This window comes from Sander vitreus, chromosome 22 (genome assembly GCF_031162955.1).
Source record: "Sander vitreus isolate 19-12246 chromosome 22, sanVit1, whole genome shotgun sequence".
In the NCBI taxonomy this organism is placed as follows: Eukaryota; Metazoa; Chordata; class Actinopteri; order Perciformes; family Percidae; genus Sander; species Sander vitreus.
Window position 1 is genome coordinate 24,106,333 of NC_135876.1, and position 17,549 is coordinate 24,123,881.

At 43.2% G+C, this 17,549-nt stretch overlaps 3 protein-coding genes across 15 annotated transcripts in view; all 3 read left to right on the forward strand.

Moving 5' to 3' along the window:
* Positions 1-12,277, forward strand: part of LOC144537531 (phospholipase D1-like) — a 63,579-nt gene extending 51,302 nt beyond the window's left edge. Inside the window, 4 exon segments of the mRNA XM_078281308.1 lie at positions 1,267-1,401; positions 3,148-3,301; positions 4,496-4,613; positions 5,696-12,277. Coding sequence (XP_078137434.1) covers positions 1,267-1,401; positions 3,148-3,301; positions 4,496-4,613; positions 5,696-5,920 — 632 coding nt within the window. The 3' untranslated portion in view covers positions 5,921-12,277.
* The window catches only part of lrrc31 (leucine rich repeat containing 31), a 155,164-nt gene that overhangs the window by 100,275 nt on the left and 37,340 nt on the right, over positions 1-17,549 (forward strand). The window lies entirely within an intron of this gene.
* tnikb (TRAF2 and NCK interacting kinase b) overlaps positions 15,538-17,549 on the forward strand; it is an 86,279-nt gene continuing 84,267 nt past the window's right edge. For 11 of the 13 annotated variants that reach the window (XM_078280812.1, XM_078280811.1, XM_078280813.1 and 8 more), the window contains exon 1: positions 15,539-16,068. In XM_078280812.1, coding sequence (XP_078136938.1) covers positions 15,961-16,068 — 108 coding nt within the window. In that variant the 5' untranslated portion in view covers positions 15,539-15,960. Of the gene's footprint in view, positions 16,069-17,549 lie in introns of all 13 variants that reach the window. The other 2 variants (XM_078280810.1, XM_078280817.1) reach the window with 1 other exon arrangement.

Consider the following 17,549-nt stretch of genomic DNA (forward strand, 5'->3'; position numbering starts at 1 on the left):
GTCTAACCTACAATACCCCAATATGCTTTGGTCCCAATTTGATTCCTTCACCATACGTGGGGGCTGATTGGATTTGTATAGCGGTTTTCATTCATTGTGATTCTACAAGTATTGAGTTTTGAGATTTTCTTTTCCTTCTTTAACAAAAACAAAAGTTGATTGATACACTTCTAGAGACAATGGGCCTTATTTTAACGATCTAAGTGCACGGTGTGACTTGAGGCAGCAGGGAAGTGATCGCGCCATTGACCAACAAAAACCTGGTCTAAAGTCAATAACAGCATTTCATTGGTATTTTAACGCCTGCTTCACCTCGTGGAGTTTTGGCAGCACAGTGATCGTGCCATAAATGATCTGCTCGCGCGCTTTCACTTCACGCACGAGCAAATCAGTTTCTTCTCCTGAACATTTCTCCTTCCTGCTCAGCAAATCCTCCATCATAACAGCAATGCTCCAAGGTCCAAACGCGCCTGGCTTTTAAAGGGAATGGGAGATGATCTCTGATTGGTTTATTGCATGTTACGCCCAAAACACACCTCTGATTAATGAAGACACTAAGTACAACCCTTTTGAACCACGCGCCCGGCACACGGACCCTTTTTTCCGCCGTCAAACTAGCAAAAGTGGATTTGGACACGCCCTAAACGTGTATCGCAATGAATGAAAACCGCTATACAAATCCAATCGGCCCCCACGTATGGTGAAAGAATCAAATTGGGACCAAAGCATATCGTCCCAGCCGGGAGATTAAAGGCAAAACTGATCTAAAAACACATAATATCAGAATACAGATGAGCATGTCTTTTATTTTTGGCTCATGCATGTGTTTTCTGTCATATATGTGGTTTTGTGTGTGTGCATTTGGGGCAGAATTGGGTTATAGATTCAGCTGAGCTTTAATGACAGACTAAAATCAAAGGTTTCATAAATGATTCCTATATTGTAGGTTAGACATACTGTACATGCCCTCCAGCTGTACATACAGAGGCTTTATGACTTTAGTTTTTTCCACCCCTGGTGTTGAGTATTTTTTGGAAGTTTTCTTAGTTTTAACTTCTTACTTCAGATTTATTTTAGTATTTTATGAATATGAACGTGCAGAGACTCAAGATGTGTTCTTATGAATGAAAGAAAAGACAATAATGTGCTTTAAGTGTCGTTCATTGCGTCCTGATGATTGAATGAACTGAAAACTTAAATTCAAATGTGTGCTGCGACCGAGCTCCTCCCGTGTTGGGACGCTGACTGTCTGTTTGTGGTTTCCAGTGGACAACCAGTGGATGAACTTCATCTCCTTCGCCGGTCTGAGGACTCACGCCGAGCTGGAGGGGAAGCTGGTCACCGAGCTCATCTACGTCCACAGCAAGATGCTCATTGCCGACGACAACACCGTCATCATCGGTACTTTTCATATTTTCTGTGGCCACTTCGCTGACTCCCAACGTGCTAGACGCCTCGATCACAACAGATGTTATATGACAAGCCGCTGGCCAGAATTAAATACTTCACTTGCACATACATACTGTAACCCTAAGTCCTTTGATGAAACATTGACACATTTTTAAAGAGCTAATAACTGATGAGCGTCGTATAAGCTGTCCTCTAAAACAAAGGGAAGGTTGGTAATGTTTCTTAAAGGTTAAGGGTAGATTTTGGTAAAAATGCAAACCATCTTCTGTTGTAGGAAAAGGATCATTTCTCCCATGTCTTTTACTTATTTAATGCCTCAAACATGTTTGCAGTAACTACATACGGTACATATATACTGGTGTATGTGCAAGTGTTTAGTACCACTATATATGTATGTGCTAATGAAATATAGTTCATAAGTTCATAAGTGTATGAACCCATGCATGCACCCTTCACCATACCTAGAGATTGGCATGGGGTACTTTCCATAAAATCATCTCTCAATGCAAATCAAACCAGCTATTAGGCTAACAGAAATAAAACCATAAACTTATGAGCACCACTGTATGTATATGTGCAGGTGTTTATCAGTATACATGTATGTGTTAAATTTTGGCCTAGGCGGCTTCTCATACCGTTTAGCTGATGTGCATATAGCTGCTTGAATTCCTCCATTACAAGATTAAAAGATGACAGATGTAATGAAATATTCTGCTGACACTGACTGAACATGTATAATAGAGGAGTAGGAAACAGGAGCTGCAGAGACAGAGATAGACAGTGATAAAACCTTTTTTTTTATATTAAAGAAGGCACAGAAGAAAAACTACAACATAAGAAACATTTTAAAAGTCTGAAAATGTTGTGTCGTGTGGGTTGTGGGGAGGTTTCCTCTGCCGCCACTCAGGCTAAAAATAGTCAGTTTTACCAGCAGAGGGAAGAGCTGCAGATAAAAGCAGCCGCAGCTTTCAGATGGTATATTTCATCTGAACATAATGGTGTTTTTCTACTTGAGCTATTAAAAATATTTTAATATCCCCTGCATCACCACCCCTCCCACCCGAAATCTACGCCTACAGAAACCATGTCAATTCAGACGCAAACTACCTATTCGAGATTTAATCAACACCTTAAATGAAAAGTTTTACTATAATACTACATTGAATTCAGCAGATGTTTCTGTTATTTTGTCTAGCGCCTGTATACGGTGGCCCTAAAAATAAGCATATCTATAAAATATTAAAGAAATCATGAACTTTCATGCCCTTAGTTTGAGAGTGGAGACGTGTTTTGGAGTAATTAATAACAGTACAGTATGTTTTACTAATGAGGCATTCATGTTTCTTGGAGTATGTGATTTTGTGTACTTTCCTATCGTTCATCTACTTCTTTTTTTGCATAAATATGTTTTTGTTTATATATGACAACGCAGAACACGCTCAGCGCCCAACTAAAAACAAAAAGCAAGCAAAACTAGACCAAACGTATCCAGTCAAAACAGAACGAACTAAACTCTGCTCACAGATCCACACAAATATTTACATGAGAAGAGACTCAGGTGTTACGTCATGTTAGAGGACATAAAAATAAAATACACACACACATGTACACACACACATAAACATCCTGATGTTGATCTATGAAGATGTGGACAGTCTGAGTTCTGGTGTTGCAGCGCCGCCTGCTGGACGACTCTGGGGTCTCACTCGTCTCCTCGTTCCCTCGTGTAACCTGCAGGTTCTGCCAACATCAACGACCGGAGCATGCTGGGAAAGAGAGACAGCGAGGTGGCCGTGATCGTGGAGGACTCGGAGACGGTTACCGCGGTAATGGATGGCCAGGAGTACCAAGCTGGAAAATACGCTCTGCAGCTCCGCCTCGAGTGCTTCAAGTACTGAAACATCCTGAATATCTATCTATCTTATCTATCTTATCTATCTTATCTATCTATCTATCTATCTATCTGTCTGTCTGTCTGTCTGTCTGTCTGTCTGTCTGTCTGTCTGTAATTTATGTAATAATATATATTAATGTAAGTCAAGGTTATACTATACATTTAATAAAAGATATAACAATACAAAAGAAAAACATAGGTAAAAGCCCGTTTGAATAACAGTCTTCAACTGCTTTTTAAAAGAATCACAGAATTTGAACAACGTAAATGATTTATCACTAGTAGCTGACGGTATCAAAGGGTCTACAATGATGAAAACTGGTTTGACTGACTTCTTTAAGGAACCGATTCAATCATCACGTCTGCTTCTTGTTGCCAAACAGCTCGCAATATCCTGCAGAGTTTCAGCGTTTCCCTTTCTGGTGCCGTCTGTGTGTCTTCATGTCTCTCTCTCTGTCTGACTCCTGTCTCTCTCTCTGTCTCTCTCTCTGTCTCTCTCTCTGTCTCTCTCTCTCTCTCTCGCTCTCTCTCTCTCTCTCTCTCTCTCTCTCTCTCTCTGTCTCTCTCTCTCTCTCGCTCTCTGTCTGTCTGTGTCTGTCTGTCTCTCTCTCTCTCTGTCTCTCTCTCTCTCCGTCTGTCTGTCTGTCTGTCTCTCTCTCTCTCTCTCTCTCTCTCTCTCTCTGTGTCTCTCTCTTTCTCTCTCTCATTTTCCCCTTCAGCTTGTATTGTGTGTGTGTGTGTGTGTGTGTGTGTGTGTGTGTGTGTTTGTGTGCGTGCGTGCGTGTGTGCACATGTGAAATATCTCGCACACAAGATCGTAAGTCCATCTTGTGTCAAGTTTATGTTCTCCTGACTAACTTTGTCTTGTTTTTTTCTCTCTCTCTATCTCTCTCTCTTTATCTCTCTCTCTCTCTCTCTCTCTCTCTCTCTCTCTCTCTCTCTCTCTCTCTCTCTGTCTCTCTGTGTGTGTCTCTCTGTCTCTCTGTGTGTGTCTCTCTCTGCCTCTCTCTCTCTCTCTATCTCTCTCTCTCTGTGTGTCTCTCTCTCTCTGTCTCTCTCTCTCTCTCTCTCTCTCTCTCTCTCTCTCTGTCTCTCTGTGTGTGTGTCTCTGTCTCTCTCTGTCTCTCTCTCTCTCTCTTTCTGTCTCTCTTTGTCTCTCTCTCTCTGTCTCTCTCTCTATCTCTGTCTCAGGATGATTTTGGGCGCTCACACCGATCCCTCCATCGATGTGTCGGATCCCGTCAGTGACCAGTTCTACAAGGAGGTCTGGGTGGCCACCTGCGCTCGCAACGCCTCCATTTACCAGAAGGTCAGTCTGATGTTCATGTCACCAACCCAATCACAATCAGAAAAAAGGTTTATTTCACCAATAAATATACTTGCGTGGAATTTGCCCTTGGTGAATGGTGCAAACATAAACAAACACATTAATCTAACTGGCTGAATGTGTACCTGAACAAGCAGATATATTTTTGTATTTGTCGTCCCAAACTGCATTCTACAAAAATCTAACCACAGTCTAAGCTACCACGAGCTAATTTTAGCTAACGTTAGCTAACATGTCAAACGGGGCTAGTCTTTCAACGGCTCTGGGGCTAGTAAATCAGCACGTAGCAGAATGTAAATTCGCACGTCAACTATAAAACAGCAAGGTGACCAGTAAAACTACAGCTGACGACTACGCTTGGCTAATTAAAAAATAAACTTACTTTAAGATGCTTCTTCAGGTTGGAGGTGGAGGAATCTGGACGCTGAAAGGAGGTTGGTTGCTGGCAAGCAGAGGTTGCACTGCACAGTTATACTTCGTTCTCCTTGTTCTTTCTTTAATGTGAAATGCTGTTTGAATTTCCAAGATAGAAACACATTCCTGCCCTGGCTCTGTTGTGCCGGTTCCGACTCCATTGTGACTGATCACGCAAATAGCTAATTTCTTTGTTTTCATATTGGGGCTTCTGGGAAATGCATGGAGTTGCCTTCATTTATTCAGAGAGTGAATAAACTCGTGAAACAGAGAAGTATCGTCATGTAATCCATTGATTTCAACAATGTAACTGTATTCTAAATACCAACTATTGAAATTGTAACTGTAACGGAATACAGTTACTCATAATTTGTATTCTGAATACGTAACGTCGGTACATGTACTCCGTTACTCCCCAACACTGAGCTCAAGACAGGGTGAAAAGAGGAGCTGCAGCAATGTGCAGTACAACAAAAATATGGTGTTGTTTTTTTTAATTAAACCATGTAAACCTATTCTGATATAACCTCTAAATACAATTATGAAGCTGAAAATGAGCATAATATGAGCACTTTAAGCTGAGTTCAGAACCAGTTCTCGATACAAAGCCCTTGGTTCTCTCTCTGACTTGTCCATCCTCTTCTCTTCAGGTTTTCCGTGTTCTTCCGTCCAGCGACGTACGAAACATCCTGGAGCTAGAGGGCTACCTGGCCAAGCCGGGCCTGGACCGGGAGGACCCGGCCAAGGCTCAGGAAGAGCTGAAGAAGATCCGTGGCTTCGCGGTCCAGTTCCCTCTCCAGTTCCTGTGCGAGCAGAACCTGCTCCCCCCCATCGGCTCCAAGGAGGCCATGGTGCCCATGGAGACCTGGACCTGAGACGGAGAGACCCACCTGTGTGTTCATGTGTTCATGTGTTCACGCGCAGCTAATGGAAGACTGACAGGCTGATCATGTCCACTGTGGTGCCAGTTTGGAGATCATATTGGCTGAAAACAGCTGAGCAGCCTTTTTTTTAAAACCTGCCACTGTTTTTATTCAAGGTTTTTATTTATTTACTCCTTTTAAAAGTTTTTTAATGGTTACAAAACCGACTAATAACAGTTTGTTAGCGAGCCTCCCAGGCAAGGGGTTTTCTGAAGCCCTGTACTACAGTGGTTCCCAACCCCACGGGTTGGGAAATGTTCAACTGGCCCGTTGAACATTTGCTGCTCAAATGGGATTTGAAAGCTTAAGAAAAAAGCTGAATGATAATTCTTTTCATGCAGTAAATACCTTGATCTTGGCGCAGTCCGGCCGTTCATCTTCCCACAGAAACATTATCCGTCTGAACTACCTTTAGAGTTTAAAGGACAGCGACAGAGAGTTTCTTTACCGTATAACGTTTGGTTATAAGATGCAAATGTCTGACCTACTTATGCCAAATTGCCTCTGCATGGTTTCGGCTCGACTCACTTTTGGTACCGGTAGTTTTCTCTATTTCGTGTAGTTTTCTGTATTCCCCCCAGGGTAGGCGGCATTCCTTTCCTTTTTTGGAAAGCAGAGATGTGAAAGGGGAGAGCGAGGGCAGGGGGAGACATGCAGGAAAACCGTCACAGGTTGGATTCGAACCCTGGACCTTCTGCATCGAGGAATACACCTCTGCTCTACCAACTGAGCTGAATGGCCACAAGTAGGAAGGATTAGGCGGGATTCTTAACTGATCGCCATAGCGCCAGAGAGTGAAACTGCCATGACTTCATCTTCAACGCGACACTCAATGGTACGCCGTAGTTTTGCAGGCTGCCATTATTTCAAATCTGGGTCGAGTATTGACGGTCGCTTGGCTATTTAGAAATGTCTGTTCGCGCATGATGTCCTGTGAAGTGTGACTTCTCACTGACCAATCAGTGGTCTGCAGGGTTTTAACTCCACTTTCTAGTATCGCCTCGGCTCACTTCACACTAGCGCTGGAACTACCGATTATTTTCACTGTTCTGGATGAATGGATTAGTTGTTTGGTCTCTAAAAAATGTCAGAAAATGGTGAAAAATGTGGGTCAGTGTTTCCCAAAAAGCCCAAGATGAAGTCCTCAAATGTCTTGTTTTGTCCCCAACTCAAAGATATTCAGTTTACTGTCACAGAGGAGAGAAGAAACTACAACATATTCACATTTTAGATTTTATTTTTTTTTATAATAAATGACTCAAACCAATTAATTAATTATCAAAATACCCTGCGATTCATTTAATAGTTGACAACTAATCGATTAATTGATTAATCTTTGCAGCTCTACTTCAAACCTCGAACGTGTTGGTACCAAAAAAAATATATTTTTGCTATTACTATTTTAGGACCAATATCAGGAGTTTCAAAAAGAAACCCCTAGGTGTCACAATCCATAGTTTTCCTTTTAAGATAATGTTCGGAGTCACAGCTACTGGTCCCAGAAGAAGATGGGATTCAGCTGCAGCCTGAGAGGAAACTCCCAGAGCGTGAAATGTTCTCATTATTTAGAAAAAGAGCTTGAGTTTGCTGTTCTGTTTACCGCCTGAATTTGCAGCGTTGGCAGCCAAAACGACTTCCAAAATGGCATCAGCTGAGGTTGTGAACAAAGCTTCTGTACCAGCAGTGCCGCTGAATGCACATGAACAACATCCCACTTGCTTAAATAACACATAGTTGCTGAATCTCACTTTCCTTAAATTGCATCCCTGGTTCCTCCACTTGCTTCCCTTCCTCGCGTCTTAGTCTGTCCCACCGAGGAAACATGGGAGAGACGCAAGGAAATCATTCGTTACGAGAGGAAACGAGGAAATGTGTTTTTAGAGGGATGAGACATCCTTTCCTCTGAAGCGTCACGTAAATTCGTCAGCTGTTTGGGTGGAGTCAGCAACGGCTTTCAGCTGCACGGCTTCTGGGAAGGTTGCTCTCTGTATCCTCGATCATAGCTCCTCAGAGATCCCTCCTCCATCCTCCCTCTATCCTCGCTCATAGCTCCTCAGAGATCCCCCCCTCCATCCTCCCTCTTCTTGCTCCTCGGGGCAGGAATAAGAGCTTTGAGACGGCCTTCACGAAGGAGGGCCACAACGACTTCCGGTCCAGGCGAGGAGATTATCAATTAAGAGAAGTGAGATTCAGACAGTTTCATTGGGAAATCGTGGAGACTCTCATTGAGACACATTGTTGTTCAAAACACACATGCAAACACACACACATGTGGACCAGCAGACGCTGAACTCGACAACCTGGGCCTCATGTTTACAAGAAGAAAAAAAAGAAGGAAAAATGGAAGTGATCAACTCCGAGGCCTGACAGGCCTCCTCCCTGCACCCCTCACCAACAAGCTATTACTCCTTAAGTTTAAAAAACTGGCTCGCTCCTTCATTCTCCAACACGGCTATGCAACGTCCAGGGCCGGCAAACGCTGCTCTGACTCTTCTGTGTTGAGAGTTTGACAAAGACACTAAGAGAAAAAAGAGAGAGAGAGACTTTAATGAAGACGGCGGTGCAGAGAAGGGGACGAAGAACCGGACGGAGCTGTCAGATATTTCGTATATCTGAAGCCCTGCTATATTAATGTCAAACAGGAAATCACAAGTGCCAAAGATGATGTTAATGCAGTACATTCATTAATTTACATTCCTCATACTGTGGGTTCTACATTCAGCCTTAAGTGACCTGTTTTCCTTTTCTGATCTGGTCTTTGTAGTTCTTTTGGTGACGCTTTATTTTACGGGTCTGCAAGTTCCTGGGAAGTTTTCTGGAAAGAACTGTAATTCGGAACTAATAACAGAATAGGGGAATGTTTTTTTTTCTTCTTATACCCAAGTAAAAATGTGTACGGAAGCGTAGTGCTGCCACGCCTGAAAAAGAAAAACGTATCAGTATCACGTTAGTAGCCCACAAATACAATAACAAGATGTGAAAAGTTTCACGTTATAACAATAAATTATAACTTGATAAGTTTGTATGTTGTAATAACATGAAAATATCTTGTTATAACAATAAACATTTCACGTAATAAAGTTTTTCTTTTTGAGGCGTGGCAGTACTACGCTTTAGTAAGTATGTAGCTCATTTATAATTGGAAACTTTACTCTGATATATAATAGTTTTTCGCCTGTAGACAGATTTCTTATTTTGACCTGCTTTGCGCAGACTGAAAGACTCTAAATTACACGTTTAGTTATTGAGAATTATGTGTGTACAGATAATTATCCTTTTCAGGAAACTGCCAGGAAATTACAGACTTGAATAAAGTGTTACGGTTCTTGTTTTTAAACTACATAACCCACAAATCCAAGCATGAAAAGTTTATTGCAATGCTGCGTTTCATTCAAAGCGGGAATTCTTTAGCAACAGGCAACATTTAAGCGGCTGTAAGCGCAAAACCTGCAGCACCTTTGTTTCTGATTTCCCCAAGTGACCAAAAGAATCTGTTTCTGCAGGTTTAAGATATTGATAAGTTCAAAGATCTAACTCCAGTTAAAGATTAACAATTCTTTTAAAAGTTAGAAACATTGGTGTGCAGCTTTCACACTGTTAACCCTCGTGTTGTCTTCCTGTCGACCACCAAACGTTTCATTTTTCTGGGTCAAAATTATTTTTTTTGGTCGTCACTATAGCTTCGGGTTTTTTTTGACACTTTTGTCGCTTTTCCTGATGTTTTTGTCGACACTTTTCCCGGCGTTTTTCAAGCTTTTACGACGTTTTTGTCACTTGTTTCCAAGTTTTTTTGTCACTTTTTTCGATGTCTTTGACAGTTTCTTTTTCCCCACGTTTTTGAAGCTTTTCTCACGACATTTTTGTCTCTTTTTTACCCGAGGACGACAGGAGGGTTAAACTCAGATCATCAGTATTTTGGAAAACGGTCGTCTCTAGATTTCCAATTTTGAAGCCGTTTAAAACGCAGCATCGATGTTTCTTAGTGTCTTCCTGGTTGGTCTGTGGGTCATCTGCATGAAGCTGTTCTGTGCTATGAATTCGACCCAAAAGAAAAGCATTAGACGATGCTCGTAGCTGACAGCATGACAGCAGCTCGTTGCCATTAAACAGATGATAAAAAAAAAAAAAAAAAAAAAAAAAAAAAGCATGAACTCTGCAAACTGAATGATTGCCTTTAAAGCCATGGACATTATTGATGCTAAACGGTGTGCCTGTCCAGAAACTGTGTGTCGTCCAGATGCACCTGAACTTTCTATGCTGTTAATATTTATGGAAAATGGGACCTTAAATGTGCTCTTCTTTTTAATCTCCCTCTCTGTGTTTCTACCTCCTGCTCCGGTGCATGTTTTTAATCTTTGGTCTCTGGTGAATTCAGATTTAGGTAAATCTGAAATATTTACAGCTACCCCCCCCCCAAATTCAGTATAGTTGTTGTTGAAAAGGCAAACAAAATGTTCATGCAATGCCAGCCTGTTTACACCAAAACAGAGATTGTAAAGAGATCGAACAACTGAATTCCCCCTACAGAGATAGGATGAGATCATCAGCAAAGAAGTTGATTTGGATGGAAATGTTTTCTGTGCATCCAGGATAACTGATTTTAAATAACGCATTCTCATGAACGGGTATGTACGATATAGTACGAAAATGTATGCACAGCAATACGTATGATATCCTACGAAATTAGGCGACCACCAGCTGGTCACGTGACGCCAGCTACAGAGCTCCATCGTATCAGCAGCAGTTGGTAGTTGAGTAGTCTCGCATTGTCGGACCTTCTTCCTCCACAGCATATCAACGGACAACGTGTAGTTTGTTTCCTTTTTCGGTGAGCAGCAGATAGAGCTGATGTTACTGGACAGTTTTATTCAGGAAACGGATTGATTCTTCATATTGACTCAGCAGATTATGGTCCTGCTTACACCTGTCAACAACCCCCTGAGCCTGATTTTCACCTTACATTTTCCCTTAAAGTCAAACTCAACTTCACAAAGAGCCACACTGGAAGATGAGAATCACATCCAGGGCCAGACATGTATAGTTGATGCTTTTATTTCATCGAAACATTCAAATCAAATCTTTGACCGTAATATCGCATGTCTCATATAGTTTGCTCTCTTACAGTTTGGTCGACATAAAGTCCTAAAAAAAACTTCCTTAGTCATCATAAAAAAAGCGCAAAAAAAGGCTGGGAAAAATGGCAAAAACGTTGAAACAAACTCCAAAAAAGCATTGATAAAAGTGGCAAATACTTCAGAAAAAGCAACAAAAACTATGTGGGCCAAAATTTATTTTGAACCTAAATTGATATGTCCCGCATAGCCAGACCTTCTTCCACAGCGCTGCGGAGGAGGGTCTGGTTAGTCCACACAGCATTCCGGGATGGGAGAAAAACGTGCTCTGGTTTATTGGCCTTTTTTTTAAACCAATCACAATCGTCTTGGGCGCAATAAGCGCCGGACGGAGCCACGGTGCCGCTGCAAAGTAGCCTCAGTAAGGAACTTGTTTTGGAAGGTTGTTTTAGTCGTGCAACAGAAAACTCAGATTGGACAGATAGTCTAGCTAGCTGTCTGGATTTACCCTGCAGAGATCTGAGGAGTAGTTAACCATAGTCCTCACAAATCCACCGGAGGTTAGAACGCCAACACAAAGAAAGAGGAAGGGGACGGACATCTGGGAAAAGGAGGACAAGATCGTGGTTTGGATTAAAACACTCCCGAGTAACGATTAACGAGTAACGTTTCCTGGGTGAAAGTCTTTTGTTTTCCCCGCAAAGTGAACTCTGCTCCCCGGTTTAAAGGCCCTGTGTTTTATGACCCAAACATCCACCCCCGACGTCCTCCCTACACGGTCCACAGCGCTCCCATACAGCAGCAGTCAATGTGCTGCTGACATCAATAAATACGTTGGATGCATACGAATTACAGTGCTTTACTTTCCGTAGCTATATGTACGAATGCTTCATGAGAACAGCTCGATTTAAACCACAAATGTGTATACAGTTTTTGTTTTAATTCTTTTTTAGTAATCAGGAACGCAGACATGCGTTGCACATGGATTGATAGCAGGTGTAAACGGTCAGCGGACGCCAAGGAGCTTGAACCTGAAGTGTCGATGTTGAGAAACACTGACGTTTTCTTGTCTTTTCTCTGTCTTTTCTCTGTCTGACTTGAATCTTGTCTCTATAAAAATGCACTATTTGCACAGACTGTTTTTCCCATTGCGACCCCTTAAATGATCTGCATCATCACGTCATGCGTCGCTTTTTGTGAAATGATGGCATAAATTAAATGATGTAATAATAAGTCATCTGGTCTTCATGTGTCATTCATACTACGGGTGGAATATAAAGTACATTTACTCAAGCACTGTTCTTAAAGGGACAGTTCAGATGTTTCTCAGTGTGTTTGTGTGAGCTGCTTCTTCATAGTCAGTGTTAACTTCAGTAGATGTAGTAGTCAGCACCACGACAGTTTGGGGATGCCGGCAAGAGCACCGTCACGGAAGCTAAGCAATGTCCTGCAAGATAAAAGTCGCCACAGGAATATTTCAGTAAATGAAAGCCATTTTATCAGTCTGATGTGTGAGCGTCTCCATCACACCTTCACCATCATCCTCCTCCTCCTTCTTCTACACTCACTGAATACTTCTCTCTCTCTTGTCTTGTCTCTCTTTGCACTGGTTTTTAATCACGCTGTCACCAAAGTGAGAAACGTGTCAGTGATGAAGATGAAAACAGCTTTGTCCTCAGAAAACCTTCACCGTCCCAAATCTCTCCCTCCTGCAGCTCTCATGTGTGCCACTGGATGGCGCCACATAAACACAATCTGTTAAAACAGTCTTACAGTTGGTCAGTCTAACAATAGTCCTGCTATAAACTAGGCCTTTGTGAAGATTATAAAGTTCAGATGAGAGTTCATATTACTTTGTGGCCATTTTTTAGGCTTTAAACCTGCAAAAAACACAATGTTCTCAGTCTGAAGAAATGATTTTGTGTGTGTGTGTGTGTGTCTTTTAGACTTTTAGAATCAGTTCTTCATCAGCTGTGCAGACAACAAAACCGTTTTCAACAAGATAGACGCTATTGCCAATCATCAGAGCATATGGTAACACACACACACACACACACACACACACACACACTGTGTGTGAAATACCTGCCTTGGCACGACATCATTGATTCAGGTTTGTCCTGAGAACTTAGTGGCATCACATACACAGAAGATGGACACATATTGACACATATTAATTGCTGTTTATAGCTCATAACATACAATTAAGAGTTATTAACTTGTTAAGTGAGATTACATTTAGTTTTTCCACTCATGGAGTGATTCATGCGTCGAGACTTGAGGGTGTGTACAGACGGAAACATGACTAAGGATGTTTTGAGTTCTGAGTTATGGCGGTTTGTTTTTGCAGCCATTGCATTAAAGCAATAACACACTCTTATTTTCATATATCAGGACTGCAGATGGAAATGAGCTAGGAGATAAGAGTTGCATCTCGTTTGGCCGCTATGTTCAATTTGCTTCAAAGCCCGGCGCACTTCCTGATTTATACAGGTTGAAAGGGCAGGTACAGTTCATGAAAAGGTTCCTGGTGGAACATGGAAAGAGGAACCTTTTCTGTGTGGCTGTGGATTCTGTTTGTGCCTCTCCTGTATCAACATTACATTTGAGAAAGCACCAGATTTTTTTCTTTTGATTATTTTTTGGGCATGTTAGGCCTTTATTTGACAGGACAGCTGAAGACATGAAAGGGGAGGGGGGGTGAATGACATGCAGCAAAGGGCCGCAGGTCAGAGTCGAACCCACGGCCACTGAGTTGAGGAGTAAACCTCTATATATGGGCGCCCGCTCTACCAGCTGAGCTATCTGGGCGCCCACCAGATTAGAATTTTGAATAAATACTCAGTGATATCTGAAAAACCCAGAACATTTGACAACACTGACTGCTGTTCTAAATATATTTCCAAATCCCCAAAGACTATTTAAACCATCTGAAAATATTCTATCTGTTGCACAATAAAGAAATGTTTCCAACTGTGCAAATAGCAGCAGTTTTTCTTCATCTAAAGATAGCCGTACATGACACGGACCTCTCCAGTCTCCATGCTGAATATGTACAACATGAAACCAAATCAAAACTTGTATTCCAAAAGGAAGAAAAGTAACACACTGATTGAGATGGAGTGTTTATTTGTGCAAACAGACATATAAAGGCTATGTCTCAGGTTGTTAAATTGCATTCACGTTTCCTTCAATTGCTTCCCTTCCTTTGGAGGAAATCATGCAAGGAGAGGGGAAACAAGGGAAACGTGTTTTTAGAGAGATGAGACGTCCTTTCCTCTGAAGCGTCACGTGAATTTGTCAGCTGTATTGGCGGAGTTAGCAACGGCTTTCAGCTGCACAGCTTCCAGTAAGGCTGCTCTCTGTATCCTCGCTCATAGCTCCTCAGAAATCCCTCCTCTATCCTCTATCCTCCCTCCTCCATCCTCAATCCTCAATCCTCCACCCTCGCTCCTCGGGGTAGGAATAAGAGCTTCGAGATGGCCTTCACGAAGGAGGGCCGGAACAACTTCCGGTTCAAGCGAGGAGATGTCAAAATAAGAGACTTGAGATTCAGCCATATTTAACCTGGAACAGGTGTGCAATTCTTATTGGATAATTGGTTGAAGGGGATTTCAAATCTATTGGTTAATGGATGGTAGGAGGGGCCACAGTCCAAGTGCCACACCCTCTTCACTGTAGACACAGATATCTTTTAAAGTTACAAATACAACAGAAAGCACAAGTGCTGCATCCATCAAGTGTAATAAATGATGTTTGTTACCTTCCAATATGTTGTATTTTCATAAAAAAGTATGCATTAATATTCTGCTTGTGTTTTACAGAAAGAGCAAACACTATAATGCCATTATTTTCTAGCTGCCTGGATAAGAAAATAGAAACAAATTGTAATAGTGCAGCCATGCAGGTGGTTTAAAGAGTCTTTGAAGGATTCTGGAAAGACCTTCAGAGCAGCGGTATGTTTCTTTAAACAGCCTTCTCCGTGTATCAGTTGTATATTTTTTGGAAAATCAGAGGCTTATCTGTGTGACTGGGACACATGAGAGGAGAGGCACAAACTGGAGCTGGACAGATGAGGGGGCACTGATGTCACCAATTAAGTGTCCCTCTGATGTGACATTAGGACATGAATGAAGCATGACAATTTCCCATGGGGGGCAGGGTGGTCGCCCCTGTACGCCCCTGGCAGTTAATGTGACTGTGACGGTGACCTGCAGCTCAGAGTCTTGATTGATTACCACTTAGTTTGTCCTTAACGAGCTTCCATACCGAAACAGACAGCTGTGTAATAAATGTGCCTCTTTTTTGCTATCACACTGAAGGTGTGTGTGTGTGTGTGTGTGTGTGTGTGTGTGTGTGTGTGTGTGTGTGTGTGTGTGTGTGTGTGTGTGTGTGTGTGTGTGTGTGTGTGTGTGTGTGTGTGTGTGCGTGACACATTGTGGGCGTCTCTGTCTGTGGCGCAGCCTCCTCGCAGACAGGCCACTCCCGGGAAGCGCGCTGCTGTTCCGCCCCACAGACGGACGGATTGACGGACGGACGCTGCTGTGTGTGCTCGCTCTTCTCTTCTGTGCGCTCTCTGCCTTCTTTCTCTCTCGATCTCTGTGCGCGTGCGCTTGTGTCACCCCCAGTCCCTTCCTGTCCTGTCCAGATTGGGTGTCGAGGTGGAGGTATGTAGCGCCGGATTCAGCGCGCCGAGCAGCATGTAGCACCTGGAGCGCCGCGCACATCGCCTCCCTGCCGCGCTGCTCCTCCGTCTTCTCTCCCTCCCGGAGCGGTCATTTCTACTCTCGGGAAAACATCGCCTGCACGAGGATTTTTGGGGATTTTTTTTTGTTGGGGGTGGTGGGTGGGGGGATTTATTATTTATTTTAGAGGAGTGTTTGTGTGTGTTCATCCCCGCCGCTCTGCACCTCTCGGTCGATGGTCGTTGAGGAAGCTTCCATCTTGAGTCCCGTGTCTACCGAGAGAACCATGGCGAGCGACTCCCCTGCGCGGAGTCTGGACGAGATAGACCTGTCTGCACTACGGGTAAATGTCTCTCTCTCTGTGTGCACGTGCACGTGCTGTGTGTGTCTATGTGTGCGCGTGCGCTTGAGGCTGTTGAGTACCTGTCTTTCCTCCTTTCTCCTCCTCAACCTCACCCACTCCCTCCTTACCAGGCACCGCGCATGGATGCGTCTCCCGGCGCTTTCCTCTTCTTTTGCTGCCGCCCGCCTTGATGGTGTGCGTGCATGTTAACTGTGTGTGTGTGTGTGTGTGTGTGTGTGTAGGTGGGTGGGGGGGTCCTGTAGTGCTCGTGCACGGCGGCCAGTGATTGAGAAAATCAGGTCGGATATCAGAATGCCTGCCACCGACACTCCTGTTGTTGTTTGTTGATGTTTTTTTCTTAACAATTGGGACGTGATGTAATGAGGCCCTGAGCTGCTGCTGCGCGCGTGCACACACCCTTTTTGCGCGTGCGTCAGACAGCATAATAGAGGCCGCTGTGTCTGTACTATGTGGGGCAGATGTTAAGCTGCCAGCTCACTGACAGATTCACAAGACACACACACACACACACACACACACACACACACACACACACACACACACCGTGAATAATAGCGATGATAACTGCAACAGCAGCGAGTTCCGCCATTTCGTGATGTTGTGGCGACAGCAGCATTGCATCGCAGCGGCTGTTTGTGGGTCTGTGCGCGTGTAAGTGCTCGCCCTATGACGATAAGAGGCGTGCAGAAAGTGTGTGTGTGTATGAGTGTGAGTGAAAGATAAGGAGACAGTGATGTTACATTCAGAGAAACATTAAACGTACAATTTCTTATTTGGATTCAGCTGCTCTTCTTAAGATGATCTACATGATTGTGTGTGTGTGTGTGTGTTTTTCTAGACAGCTCTTACTTCTTTTCTCCTCTTTTGGCCTGCTGCTTACGCAACACAGTCCTACCTGCAGAGCAACACTCAAGTCTGGACATGATCAACTGTGTGTGTGTGTGTGTGTGTGTGTGTGTGTGTGTGTGTGTGTGTGTCTGTGTGTCAGACTGACAGATCAAGAAAAGATGTGCTCAGTCTTGTAAAAGAGAGAATCCTTGCTCTCTTTTCCCTCTGTGGCATGACAACTGGAAATTAGGTCACCCAGGACGGATTGGAGAGAGCTTGGGGGAAACATTTAAGTGTGACGCAAAGCCTGTCGCAAGCACACGTACACACACACTTCCTGTTTCTCGTCCCAAAATGATCTCTGATCATCTCCTCATGTTTGACCTGTCTTCGCCTTCTTCATTTACCTCTTGGTCCTCCTCCAGCTGACTGAAGCCTGTCAGAGGTTATTTTCCTCTGATGGCTCCGTCAGGAACCGTGTTAACAGACTTTAGAGTTCAAACCGAGCGATACAGCGCTCATGTCTTTATTCAGACAAAATGCAATTCATTCAGGAAGGACACAGAGTCCCTTTTTAATATTCTCCTAAACAAAAACAAATGGTGAAAAATGTGGATCAGTGTTTCCTAAAG